This window comes from Pleurodeles waltl, chromosome 9, assembly GCF_031143425.1.
Source record: "Pleurodeles waltl isolate 20211129_DDA chromosome 9, aPleWal1.hap1.20221129, whole genome shotgun sequence".
Taxonomy (NCBI): Eukaryota; Metazoa; Chordata; class Amphibia; order Caudata; family Salamandridae; genus Pleurodeles; species Pleurodeles waltl.
The window spans coordinates 411,966,795-411,982,200 of NC_090448.1; the positions used below are offsets into that span (position 1 = coordinate 411,966,795).

A 15,406-nucleotide genomic window follows, 5' to 3' on the forward strand; every position below is an offset into this window, starting at 1 on the left:
GTCCAAGAGTACGGAACATCTCAACATCATGGAGGAAGTACAGGCACAGACAGCGGTCTCCATCAGAGACACCGACTCCCAACAAGAATCGGAAGAAGATAGGCCTATCACTTCTGGACAGCACGTGAGCACGTCTGCCCCTACACCCACTTACAAAAAAATAATCGAAGGCCTTGGGTACACCACTGCCAGAGAGCCATGGTTGACCCAAAAAATATACACACCAAGTTCCTCCAGACTCAGTGGTTGTAAGTGCGGCTAGAAAAAGGGCTAATAGCCAGTCATCAGGGGATGCTCCTCCTCTTGATAAGGAGAGTAGGAAATTTGATGCTGCTGGCAAGAGGGTAGACACAGGCTGCCAACCAATGGCGAATGGCCAATTTGCAAGCCTTGCTAGCAAGGTACGATAGAGCCCACTGGGACGAGATGCAGGAACTCCTACAGCACCTCCCCAAGGAACACCAAAAAAGGGCATAACAAGTCGTGGAAGAGGGTCACAAGCATAACCAGTAGTCAAATACGGTCTTCCCTTGGTGCTGCAGATACAGCAGCTAGAAGTGTCAATACTGCCATTACTATATGTAGACATGCATGGCTACGTCCTTCTGGTTTTAAACCAGAAATTCAGCAGGCAGAGCTCAACATGCCTTTTAATAAAAAGCAATTGTTTGGCCCGGAAGTCTATACGGCCATAGAAAAACTGAGGAAAGACTCAGACACTGCCAAAGCAATGGGAACATTATACACAACACCCTATAGAGGCTCCTTTCGCAGGCAACAATTCAGAGGAGGATTCAAGCCACAATCCACTGAGGCTTCTACCTCCCAGGCAAAGCAAGGGCAACAGCAGTACCAGAGAGGAGGATTTAGATGGTCTTACAGAGGCCAATACTTTAGAAACAGAGGCAAGTTCCAAACTTCTAAACAAGCCACTACCCCATCTAAACAGTGACTTATTTGCCGTCCCTCAACCCCACACATCTCCTGCCGGGGGGGAAGACTGCAGCAATTCCACTCCCATTGGCAAAACATCACCACAGACCATTGGGTATTGTCAATTATCCACTATGGCTATTGCCTAGAATTTGTTCCTACCCCTCCAAACATTCTTCCACGTTACCACAAGCTGTCCCCAAAATACAATGTTCTATTACAGCAAGAAGTACCATCGCTACTACTAAAACAAGCAATAGAATTGGTCCCACATTCTCAACAAGGAACAGAAGTATACTCACTATACTTCCTCATTCCCAAAAAGAATGGCACTCTCAGGCCCATCCTAGACCTCAGATTCCTAAATCTATATATCCTGTCAGAACACTTTCACATGGTAACCCTGCAGGACGTCATTCCACTACTACAAAAACAAGATTACATGACTGCACTTGACCTCAAAGATGCGTATTTCCATATACATCCAGCTCACAGAAAATACCTAAGGTTTGTGATAGTAGGTTTGTGATAGCAGGAAAACATTATCAATTCAAAGTTCTACAATTCGGCATAACAGCTCCAAGGGTATTCACAAAATGTCGAGTAGTAGTGGCAGCCTACCTAAGAAGACGACACATACATGTCTTTCCATATCTAGACGATTGGCTAATAAAATCAAACAATTTTATACAATGCCAACAACACACTCAATACGTAATAGAGACCATACATACACTAGGGTTCACTCTCAACTACCAAAAATCTCATCTTAAGCCAGCACAGGTGCAACCTTACCTAGGTGCTATTTTAAATACGCAAAAAGCCTTAGCCTATCCAAATACACAAAGGATACAAGCTTTCCAAAATCTCATACCACAAATGCGGCCAAATCAACAATACAATGTAAGATGTATCATGAAACTATTAGGAATGATGGCATCCTGCATAGCAATAGTACTGCATGCAAGACTAAACATGAGGACACTACAACAGTGCCTCTCACAGCAATGGTCTCAAGCACAGGGCCCATTGAAAGATCTAGTGTTGTTGGACCACCAAATGCACAAGTCCCTTCAATGATGGAATTTCAGCAATTGAAGGAAGGGGCGGTCATTTCAAGACCCTGTGCCTCAGACCACAATAACAACAGATGCATCAATGATAGGTTGAGGAGATTATTTCAACAATCTTACCATTCAAGGGGAATGGTATTCAAAACAGCGAAAGTTTCACATAAACCATTTAGAATTATTAGCTGTGTTCCTTGCCTTAAAAACATTTCAACCCCTTCTCAAACACAAGATTGTTCTGATAAAAACAGACAATATGACGACCATGTATTACCTGAAGAAACAAGGCGGACACATTCATCTCAACTGTCCCTTCTAGCCCAAACAATATGGAAATGGCCAATTCACAATCACATTCATCTGTTAGCATAATACATTCCAAGAATACACAATCAGCTAGCGGATCTCCTAAGCAGGATGCACCAACAGACACACAAATGGGAGATTCACTCTCAAGTACTTCAACAGTACTTTCAAAAGTGGGGAACATCAGAAATAGACCTATTTGCGACAAGGGAAAACGCAAACTGCCAAAACTTCGCATCCAGACACCCACATCCTCTAGCCAAGGACAATGCTCTATCGATCATCTGGTCAAGGATATTCCCCCTCTCCCACTACTTCCCTTTCTGGTCAACAAACTACGTCAGACCTCTCTCACCATGATACTCATAGCCCCAACGTGGGCACGACAACATTAGTACACGACACTCCTAGACCTGTCAGTAGTACCTCACTCCAAACTTCCAAACAGACCGGATTTGTTAACACAAAACAAGGGACAAATCAGACATCCAAATCCCAGTGCTCTCAACTTAGCCATTTGGCTCCTGAAGTCATAGAATTTGGATACTTAAAACTTCCATTAGAATGCCTACTACTAGGCAATGCTATGCTAAAGATTTGTTCACTACTGTAAATCTAATAATACTGATCCACTTACAGCATCAATACAAGATATTGTATGCTATCTACTTCATTTGCAGAAATAAAATCTAGCTTTCTCATCAATTAAAATCCATCTTACTGCAATATCAGCATACTTGCAGAGTATTAAACATACCGCTCTTTTCAGAGTTCCAGTTATAAAAGCCTTCATGGAAGGATTAAAACGTATTATTCCCCCAGAACACCACCTGTTCCTACTTAGAATCTAAATATTGTACTCACCAGACTAATGTGCCCACCTTTTGAACCCATGCATTCTTGTGAGATTCAATTCTTAACATGGAAAGTTGCCTTCCTGGTAGCCATTACTTCATTGCGAAGAGTTAGTGAAATACAAGCATTCACTCTTTTAGAACCTTTTTTCCAAGTACACAAACATAAAGTTGTACTTAGAACAAATCCCAAATTTCTCTCCAAAGTGGTATCATCTTTCCACATAAACCAAACAGTGGAATTGCCAGTCTTCTTTCCACAGCCAGACTCAATTGCAGAAAGAGCCCTTCATACTCTTGACCTTAAAAGAGCTCTAATGTACTATGTATATCGAACCAAAGAATTCAGAAAAACAAAACAGCTTTTCGTTGCCTTTCAAAAACCACATAACGGGAATCTGAGGTGAGTTTCTTAAACCCTGAGGTTGTGCTAAAAGAACATTTATGAGAAAGATGGGTCACAGACCAACTAATTGGAAGTTGGAGGGCACTTCTCCGAGTTAAAGCAGAGGGACTATGTTATGTAGGTGCCATTTCTGGTGGGACCAGGATTATCAAATGTCAGAGGTATTTGAACATTGGTGATGTCTTTCCCTTTCCTTAGAATACATGACAGATGTTGGCTGGGTATTTCCCAGTATTTAAGGCACTTTGAGACGTGGGGTTTTTCTCTGACCTGGGGTGTAAAACGTTGGGAATTTATCCCCTTCCATTGATGTGGTGAAGGTGAAAAGCTCTGTGTAATGTTCTCCTCTTTTCCTTTGCAGTGCATGTCTCCTACCTGGATGGAAAAGGAAATCAGGAGTCCCAAGGAACTGGTAAGAACCTCACTCCTGCATCCTGTTATTCTGATCGGTCTTGTGTTACGCATTGCTACTGCTGTCATTGGAATGGCAGGATATCCTCTAACCCCAACGCCTGTGATACCTTTCCATTTGTATAACTTTTTATTTATAAATTGCAGCAGTGATTGACATTTTTACATTTTACAGTGCTTGTATGTGTCATTTTGCATAAATGTGCGTGTTACAACTTGCTCAAGTTTGATTCCGATTTCAAGCTAGAATTAAAGTAAAAGCAATAAAGAAACAAGTTAACACGCCCTGTGTGTGATTTTTTTTTTAATCAGCTCGCATACACACCTGCACTATAAGCAACCATTGTTACATTAGCAGTATAGTAATTAGATCGTCAGCATAACACATTTTTGTCTTTTTCTATAGCTAAGCCCTTTACCCTTAAGTTGTTTATTTCCGGTGTGTTAATCTTTCGATATCGCTTCATCAGTCTACCACTGTGGATTTAGTGATATCAACACAGAGCAGCAGGTATCATTGTGAGGGCCTGTCTTTATCAGGACCTGCCACTACGTTTATCATATCCTCGCACTCAGCTACATTTTCATCAGCCTTATCCTTCCTGAATGCTCTGATCCTAATTTCTTCTGCATGGGTCCATTCGATCAGGCCCCTCATCCAGACTGCCTGTGTTGGCCCTGTGTGGTGTAGCCAATGAATTCTTGTTCACCTTTTGGGCAGCAACAAATCCAATATCACACATTCATAGTGGATCCTCTGGAGCTTTGGCCTACGTATATATTGTATGTTCAATAAGAAGTGATCTACTGACATATAAGTATTTGTGCCTATGACTAACTTTAGTTTCACTGTAGTTTGCCTTCATGGGTTCATCAGAGTCCCACAGGCCCAAGTCATATAGGTGAATGTGGTATCAAGAGTCTTACATATAGGTCTTATGGAGAAACTGTCGGGATGAATCGTGTACTTTCTTGAGGGTGGGAGCCAGATCATATAGATTCAGTGCAAAAATGCTAAAATGAGTCAGTTTGAATCTAGCTTTACCAGAAATCTCTTGCACCAAGGCACATGCTTTGTCCCAAATGTTGTCTGTTAATATGTGTAAATCACACCCACATAAATGGTTGCTTTCATTGGGGCCTTCTTCCTGTTTTTTTTTTTCAGGGCCATGTAGAGTTATGAAACTAGCCCGTGACACCCTCACATTGTCAGTGGTACCTTCAGTGTTTCACTGCGGCAGGATACCTGCCCATATTTCTCTGGTTGTCCGGAACAGCCTTGCATATTGAAGGAACAGCCGCTGGGTACTCAAAAAGCCCCCTGAGTCACCCCACAGGAGATGAACACATCTCTGGGTGCAGGTACCCTAAGGTACACACTTCCCTTCAATCCGTTGTGCTATTGACACATGTTTACTATTATGTTTATGTGATATTAGCCACCAAAATTCCAGTTTACTTGAAAAAGGAGTATGCCCCAGCACTTCCTTTGCAACTGCCTCCCATGTTGAAGATGTCAGCCATACTATATGGAGATATCTTTTGGGCACATTATCGCCCCTCTTGAGGTACACCAGATGTGATTCCACACCCAATAGCCTGCTGACCAGCTTTTCCCTCAATTATCTATGTCCTTGCATCCTGCAGCTGCACCACAATGTAATGTAACGCAAGATCAGTTAGGCCCACTCCACCTTTTTCTGTGTCCATTTTCAAACCTTCAGACATACTCCTCTCCTCTTCTCAGCCCAGATATTGTTATCAATATGCTGTCCGTTCTTTAAATGTAGATGTTGGAATTGGGCGTAATGTGCGTTGCAGCACATGCAAACATCGTGGCAGAAGCGCAATTTTTGCAACTGCAGTCCTACCCGTTGTAGATGGGAGAAGAGTGTTCTGTAGTGTATAGCTCTCTTTAGGACCCACTTTACCTTTTCCATATTATATTTATTTTGCTTATCAGTTGAATGCATGATTTATATACCCAGATATCAGAAACAGTGTGCCAGCAGATTCCCGTCAGTGGGAGCTCCTAAAGGTTCATTCTTGCTAAACTCCACAGTGGGAATAGCACAGTCTTTTCTTTATTATATTATTACAGAGGCCACGTGCTCTGCTCCACGCCTCTAATTAATGCCACAAGATCGGTTAACACACACCAGCTTCTCGTCTGCGTACAGAGAGACCACATGTATTTTTTCCTCTAAGTCTCATAGCTACCAGCTCCATCGTCAAGGCGAACATTAGCGAGTACAGAGGGTACCTCTGTTTAGGACCTCGTTCTACTTACCATTTTTTTGACATGATACTTTCAGATTGGACTCTTGCTGTAGGAATTATATCTAGTAGTCAGACCCACCTCAGGAACTGAGTGACAAATACCATCCACTCCATAACAGCAATCATATACCTCCAGTCTAACAGATCAGATGTTTTTTCAAATCAAGTACAGCCAACATGCATTCCCCTTCTTGTTGGTCTGTGGCATGCAATCTGTGATTTAATCGTTTGATGTTGAGTAGAGTACTGTGTCCTGTATAAAGTCACATTGGTCTTCATGTACCAGTGTACCTACAACGTGCAGAAATTTAGTAGCTAGGGCTTTAGCTAATATCTTTGCATAAATATTCACTCTTGAAACAGGTCGATATGAATCAGGAAGTATCAGGGCCTTGTCCAGCTTTGGCACCATGCCAGTTTCTGCCTCTCACATTATATATCATACTTGGTGGTTTACCACCTCACTGCACATCTTCAGGAACTTCTTTGAGAGAGGGCCATCAAAGAGCTGATAGAATTCCAGAGATATACCATCTGTTTCAGACTCCTTTATCTAAGCATATTCTTAACAGTCTCCACTAGCTCTTCCGCCATAAGGTAACACACTAATTCAGCCTTCTGTTTTACCACAAGTCTTGGTAATCCAATACTCCCAGTGTGCTCTTCAAGTATAGCTGGGGTGATTTATATAGTGTGTCTAGATGTTGCAATTGTGCTCTGTTAACACCTAACACTCTCCCGGTGATATGTTCTTATGATGGAATCTATAGAGCGTCTTCACTCTCTCCACTCAATTTTTAGCTCTGAACATATACAGGGAGTGCAGAATTATTAGGCAAGTTGTATTTTTGAGGATTAATTTTATTATTGAACAACAACCATGTTCTCAATGAACCCAAAAAACTCATTAATATCAAAGCTGAATATTTTTGGAAGTAGTTTTTAGTTTGTTTTTAGTTTTAGCTATGTTAGGGGGATATCTGTGTGTGCAGGTGACTATTACTGTGCATAATTATTAGGCAACTTAACAAAAAAAAATATATACCCATTTCAATTATTTATTATTACCAGTGAAACCAATATAACATCTCAACATTCACAAATATACATTTCTGACATTCAAAAACAAAACAAAAACAAATCAGTGACCAATATAGCCACCTTTCTTTGCAAGGACACTCAAAAGCCTGCCATCCATGGATTCTGTCAGTGTTTTGATCTGTTCACCATCAACATTGCGTGCAGCAGCAACCACAGCCTCCCAGACACTGTTCAGAGAGGTGTACTGTTTTCCCTCCTTGTAAATCTCACATTTGATGATGGACCACAGGTTCTCAATGGGGTTCAGATCAGGTGAACAAGGAGGCCATGTCATTAGATTTCCTTCTTTTATACCCTTTCTTGCCAGCCACGCTGTGGAGTACTTGGACGCGTGTGATGGAGCATTGTCCTGCATGAAAATCATGTTTTTCTTGAAGGATGCAGACTTCTTCCTGTACCACTGCTTGAAGAAGGTGTCTTCCAGGAACTGGCAGTAGGACTGGGAGTTGAGCTTGACTCCATCCTCAACCCGAAAAGGCCCCACAAGCTCATCTTTGATGATACCAGCCCAAACCAGTACTCCACCTCCACCTTGCTGGCGTCTGAGTCGGACTGGAGCTCTCTGCCCTTTACCAATCCAGCCACGGGCCCATCCATCTGGCCCATCAAGACTCACTCTCATTTCATCAGTCCATAAAACCTTAGAAAAATCAGTCTTGAGATATTTATTGGCCCAGTCTTGACGTTTCAGCTTGTGTGTCTTGTTCAGTGGTGGTCGTCTTTCAGCCTTTCTTACTTTGGCCATGTCTCTGAGTATTGCACACCTTGTGCTTTTGGGCACTCCAGTGATGTTGCAGCTCTGAAATATGGCCAAACTGGTGGCAAGTGGCATCGTGGCAGCTGCACGCTTGACTTTTCTCAGTTCATGGGCAGTTATTTTGCGCCTTGGCTTTTCCACACGCTTCTTGCGACCCTGTTGACTATTTTGAATGAAACGCTTGATTGTTCGATGATCACGCTTCAGAAGCTTTGCAATTTTAAGAGTGCTGCATCCCTCTGCAAGATATCTCACTATTTTTGACTTTTCTGAGCCTGTCAAGTCCTTCTTTTGACCCATTTTGCCAAAGGAAAGGAAGTTGCCTAATAATTATGCACACCTGATATAGGGTGTTGATGTCATTAGACCACACCCCTTCTCATTACAGAGATGCACATCACCTAATATGCTTAATTGGTAGTAGGCTTTCGAGCCTATACAGCTTGGAGTAAGACAACATGCATAAAGAGGATGATGTGGTCAAAATACTCATTTGCCTAATAATTCTGCACTCCCTGTGTATATATATATGTATATATATATGTTTGATGGTATGTGTAGCTGCAGATAGACATGCTGTGCACTGTTCCTGCCATCTAGTGTTGGGCTCGGAGTGTTACAAGTTGTTTTCCTTCGAAGAAGTCTTTGAGTCACGGGACTGAGTGACTCCTCCCTTTCAGCTCTGTTGCGCATGGGCATCGACTCCATCTTAGATTGTTTTCTTTCCGCCATCGGGTTCGGATGTGTTCCTCTTCGCTCCGTGATTCGAATCGGGAAAGTATTAAAATCACCGAAAATCCGTTGGTATTGTTGCGTTCGGGAACGATCTTCTATCGATACATCGGCACCGACGAGACAACCGCTTCGGGGGCCCTTCGGGGGTTCTGTGCCCAGCCGAGGCCTGGTCGGCCCGACCAAACCAGTCGCCGAAGCCTCATGGACCAGACCCCCTTCCGTTTCTGTCCGACGTGCCACGCCAAGTATCCTTATACAGACTAGCATCGGGTCTGTAATCTGTGTCTGTCACCGGAGCACAGAGAGGATACCTGCGAGGCCTGCAAAGCCTTTCGGTCGAAAAAAAGACCTTAAGAGATTGAGGGTGAAGCACTTGCAGATGGCATCGAAATCGTCGCAACACCTCAACGTCGAAGAGGAGGAGATGGCTATCTCCATCGAGGGATCGGAATTGGATGGCTCCGACGGAGACCGACAGCGGGCCAAAAAGTGAGTACGCTTGCCCCGACCCATCCCCAAAGTCAGCCAAAAAAGCAAAAGGCCTTGGGGACGCCACTGCCTGAAGGCCATGGCTTGACCCACAAAAAAAGCGGTGACCAAGCAACACCTTTGGCACCGAAGAAGGCCAAAATCGTGCCGAAGTCCGACTCGAGTCGAGAAACAGGCATCGAAAAAAGTCGACTTCGACTGGTAGAAACCACTAAGCCTCGAAAGAGCCTTTCGGAGCCGAGGCCAACCATTACCATGGGTATTTCGGTGCTGAGAAAGCCGGCTTCGGAGCCGAAAGAGGCCTCTTATACAGAGGAACATGGGCTCTCCAAACAACTGAAGGAGAGGCACAGGTTTGAAGAGGAGCTGGATGTTGAAGAGTTTGATCAAAGTCAACCAAGATTACAGATCCAGAAGGATACTGGAAGGATTCAGACTGTCCCTCCTCTCATATTTAAGAGGAAATTGGCTTTTCAAACACAGGTAGAGACTGAAACTGATCAGCCAAGAGCAAAAGTAGCTAGAGAGAAGTCACCAACTTTACATTTCTCGCCAGAAATATCGCCACCACATTTGCCACAAAGGACAGGGACGCCATTTGGCACGCCAACTGCACAGTCACCCACACATACTGTGCAAACACAGGACAATGTAGATCCCTGGGACCTCTACGACCCCCCGGTTTCAGACAATAGCCCTGAGTCCTACCCCGCAAAGCCATCTCCTCCAGAGGATAGCACCTCCTATACACAAGTCCTGGTCAGGGCTGCGACAATCCATAATGTCACTATGCACTCGGAACCATTGGAAGATTACTTTCTTTTCAATACCCTGGCGTCCACTCATGCGTCATACCAAAGCCTGCCTATGCTACCGGGCATGCTTAAGCAAGCACAACAAGTCTTTCAAGAGCCAGTCAAAGGAAGAGCCATCACACCGCGGGTGGTAAAAAGTACAAACCACCCCGTCGGACCCTGTGTTCACTACACAGCAGCTCCCTCCGGACTCTGTAGTGGTTGGGGCCGCAAGGAAACGTGCAAACTCGCAATCATCAGGCGATGCACCACCTCCTGATAAAGAAAGCCGCAAGTTTGACGCAGTGGGGAACAGAGTGACGTCGCAAGTTGCCAACCAATGGCGTATTGCGAATTCACAGGCCCTCCACGCCCGTTACGACCGAGCCCACTGGGATGAAATGAATTATATCATTCAGCATCTACCGAAAGAATATCAGAAACGGGCTCAACAGGTGGTTGAGGAAGGACAAGCCATCTCCAACAACCAGATCCGTTCGGCACTGGACTCCACTGACTCCGCCGCAAGAACTGTAAATACGGCAGTCACAATCAGGAGACATGCTTGGCTACGAAGCTCAGGATTCAAACCTGAAATACAGCAGGCAGTATTAAACATGCTGTTTAACCAGCAGCAACTATTTGGCCGGAGGTGGACACCGCCATCGAAAAAATGAAGAAGGACACTGACACCGCCAAACGCCAAACGTGCTCTACTCTTCCCAGTATAGGGGGACATTTAGAAAGCCACAATTTAGGGGACGTTTTAGACAGAAACTCTCAGAGGCATCCACCTCTCAAGCAAAACCCACCTACCAGTCCCAATACCAGAGAGGGGGGTTTCGTGGTTCATTCAGGGGACAATTCCCAAGATCAAGGGGAAAGTTTCAGCCTACCAAGCAGACCCCTGGTAACAAACAGTGACTTCAATGTCACACTTCCCCAACACACATCACCAGTATGGGGAAGACTAACACAATACCACAAACATTGGTCTGACATAACCACGGACACATGGGTTCTATCAATTATCCAACATGGTTACTGCATAGAGTTCACACATTTCCCTCCAGATGTTCCCCCAAGAGCGCACAAACTGTCGGCACAACATCTAGACCTGCTACAAATAGAGGTACAAGCACTATTAACAAAACAAGCCATAGAACTAGTACCTCACCACCAAAAAGGAACAGGGGTTTACTCCCTATATTTCCTTATTCCCAAGAAAGACAAAACACTAAGACCAATTTTAGATCTCGGGACATTAAACCTCTTCATCAAATCAGAACATTTCCACACGGTCACACTACAAGATGTAGTTCCCTTACTAAAACATGGAGAATACATGGCAACACTGGATCTAAAAGATGCATATTTCCATATACCCATCCATCCATCTAACAGGAAATACCTCAGATTTGCCATACAGGGCAAACATTACCAATTCAAGGTACTGCCCTTTGGGATAACAACAGCACCTAGAGTATCTACAAAATGCCTTGCTGTAGTAGCAGCTCATATAAGGAGACATCACATGCACGTATTCCCATATCTCGACAATTGGCTTATAAAAGCCAACACTCAACACCGGTGTCAAAATCACACGCAGTATGTAATAGATACCCTACACAAACTAGGTTTTTCTATAAATTACCAAAAATCTCACTTGCAACCATCCCAACTACAACAATACTTGGGAGCAACACTCAACACACAAAGAGCAATTGCCACTCCAAGCCCACAGAGAGTTCAATCGTTTCAAACTATGGTGTCAAACATACAACCAAATCACCAGTACACAGTCAGATTTGTCATGAAACTACTAGGCATGATGTCCTCATGCATCGCTATTGTCCCAAACGCACGGCTACACATGCAGCCCTTACAACAGTGCCTAGCAACACAATGGACGCAGGCACAGGGTCAACTTCAGGATCTAGTGTTGATAGACCGCCAAACACACTTTTCGCTTCAATGGTGGAAACCTGTAAATTTAAACAAAGGGCGGCCATTTCAAGACCCGGGGCCTCACGCCATTATCACAACAGATGCTTCCATGATTGGGTGGGGAGCACACCTCAACAATCACAATATACAAGGAAAATGGGACAATCAACAAAAACAACTACACATAAATCACTTAGAACTACTAGCGGTCTCCCTAGCACTAAACGCCTTTCAATCCCTTCCAGTCCACAAACACATTCTTGTCAAAACAGACAATATGACAACAATGTACTATCTAAACAAACAGGGGCCACACTCGTCACAACTATGCCTCCTAGCACAAAATATTTGGCATTGGGCAATTCAAAACAACATTCGCCTGATAGCGCAATCTATACCAGGCATTCACAATCAGTTAGCCGACAATCTCAGTCGAGATCACCAGCAAACTCTTGAGTGGTAAATACATCCCCAGATTCTACAAGATTACTTCTACCGCTGGGGGCACCAGGCATAGATCTGTTTGCAACAAAACAAAACACAAAACGCCAAAACTTTGCATCCAGGTACCCACACCCTCAGTCCAAGGGCAATGCTCTATGGATCAATTGGTCAGGGATATTTGCTTACGCTTTTCCCCCTCTTCCACTCATTACTTTCCTAGTCAACAAACTGAGTCAAAACAAACTCAAACTAATACTCATAGCACCAACGTGGGCTAACCAACCAAGGTACACCACACTGTTGGACTTCTCAGTAGTACCTCACATCAAACTCCCAAACAGACCAGATCTGTTAACACAACACAAACAACAGATCAGACACCCCAGCCTAGCAATCTGGCTCCTGAAGTCTTAGAATTTGGCTATCTAAACCTTTCAAATGAGTGTATGGAAGTTATTAAACAGGCAACAAAACCGACAACAAGGCATTGTTATGCTAATAAATGGAAAAGTTAGTTTTCTACTGCCAAGCAAACCAAATCACACCGTTAGATGCCTCCATATAAAACATTGTGAGTTAGTTACTACACCTACAAAAAGCAAATCTCGCTTTTTCTTCCATCAAAATTCATCTCACTGCAATCTCTGCTTACCTGCAGATTAAACATACAAAGTCATTTTTTAGAATCCCAGTTATTAAAGCCTTTATGGAAGGACTAAAAAGGATCATACATCCAAGAACCCCACCAGTACCCTCGTGGAATCTTAATATTGTACTTACACGACTCATGGGCCCACCTTTTGAACCCATGCATTCTTGCCAAATCCAGTTCTTGACTTGGAAGGTAGAATTTCTAATAGCCATCACTTCACTACGAAGAGTTAGTGAAATACAGGCGTTCACTATCGAAGAACCATTTATACAAGTACACAAACATAAAGTGGTTCTCTGCACAAATCCGAAATTTCTGCCGAAAGTCATTTCACCGTTTCATATAAACCAAACTGTAGAGCTCCCAGTCTTCTTTCCACAGCCAGACTCCGTAGCAGAAAGAGAACTGCATACATTAGACATAAAGAGAGCACTAATGTATTACATAGACAGAACAAAATCATTTCGAAAAACTAAGCAATTGGTCGTTGCTTTCCAAAAACCCCATGCTGGTAACCCAATATCCAAACAGGGCATAGCCAGATGGATAGTCAAATGCATACAGACCTGTTACCTTAAAGCTAAAAGAGAGTTACCCATTACACCAAAGGCTCACTCCACTAGAAAGAAAGGAGCAACAATGGCCTTTCTAGGTAACCAATGACACAGATTAGTAAGGCAGCTACTTGGTCTACACCTCATACGTTTACCAAACATTACTGTGTAGATGTGTTAGCAACACAACAAGCCACAGTAGGACAGGCTGTACTAAGAACATTATTTCAAACAACTTCAACTCCTACAGGCTGACCACCGCTTTGGGGAGGATTACTGCTTTGTAGTCTATGCACAGCATGTGTATCTGCAGCTACACATGCCATTGAACGGAAAATGTCACTTACCAGGTGTACATCTGTTCGTGGCATGTTGCACTGCAGATTCACGTGCGCCCTTCCACCTCCCCGGGAGCCTGTAGCCGTTTAAGTTTCATTAAAATTGTATATATGTAAATAAACATTCCTTTAACACAAACTATGTACAGACATATATATTCTATTGCATGGACATCTTTAGTATCCTCATTCTACCACTCCTACCTCACCCTATGCGGGGAAAACAATCTAAGATGGAGTCGATGCCCATGCGCAATGGAGCCGAAAGGGAGGAGTCACTCGGTCCTGTGACTCGAAAAGACTTCTTCGAAGAAAAACAACTTGTAACACTCCCAGCCCAACACTAGATGGCCGGAACAGTGCACCGCATGTGAATCTGCAGCGCAACATGCCACGAACAGATGTACACTGGGTAAGTGACATTTTCCATATATATATATATTTCCCTCAATCTATTTGTGCGCCAGATAAAGTTTCTGTGACATTAGAGAATATACACCTATGAAGTGAAGTAAAATTGAGGACTGAGAGGGCGCCTCTTGAGCGAACTAAGATCCTAGTTACGCAAGTGAATACTTGCTGAGTTTAGGGTCTAGAACAGGAGCTGTCTCCAAATGAAGGAGAGGATGCAGCAGAAAAGAAATCTTTATCAGAAAATCTTTCTGGACGCATAAAAGGAAAACTGGACGGGGCAGGAAGCAGTAGAAGAAACTTTGATCTGGAAAATCTGTCTGGAAGCATGAAAAGGAATCTGGATTTCTCACCACCAAAAAAAGGTTGACCGATGTTGCGAATATTTTAAGTTGGTACTGGCACTTCTGCAGTGAACAAGAAAAAGCAGTAGAAGAGCTTTTTGTGAGAAGTCGCCAGGTGGTACATTGGTGGTAGTGTTGCACAAGGTTTAACATGCTGTAACTGAGCTCTCACAAAGCCTCTTTACAGAAATGGGCCTTGAAACACATTCAGTCTGTACCTTGGTGTAGCGAAGGGCAGTGCAGGGGCCCCCTAGTGGCCCCCAGCATTGGCTTTCTACCATCCTTTCCATGGTGGTGCAACCGGCATGGAAAGGCTGGCAGAAAGTGGAGTTGTGCTCAGCACAGCAGTGCCGAACTCTGCACTGCCGTGGCTGACCACATCTCCGACTGCCGCTAACCCTTCGGAATCCCTGATCCTGGCAGAGGTGGCAGTCTCCTGGTGGTCTGACCACCAGGATCGTAATCTGGTGGTCGGACTGCCAGGAGTGTGGCGGTCTGACCACCACTGCGAGTTTGGCAGTCCTGGGACTGCTAAACTTGTTATCTGGCCCTAAGTATTTATGGTGTAAGCAAGATAATA

The 15,406-nt window shown here is 43.8% G+C and overlaps 1 protein-coding gene across 3 annotated transcripts in view; it reads left to right on the forward strand.

The window, feature by feature from the left end:
- The window catches only part of TAF6L (TATA-box binding protein associated factor 6 like), a 178,767-nt gene that overhangs the window by 97,125 nt on the left and 66,236 nt on the right, over positions 1–15,406 (forward strand). For all 3 annotated transcript variants that reach the window (XM_069207178.1, XM_069207179.1, XM_069207180.1), the window contains one exon: positions 3,931–3,981. In XM_069207178.1, the coding sequence (XP_069063279.1) occupies positions 3,931–3,981 (51 nt within the window). The remainder of the gene's footprint in view (positions 1–3,930; positions 3,982–15,406) is intronic.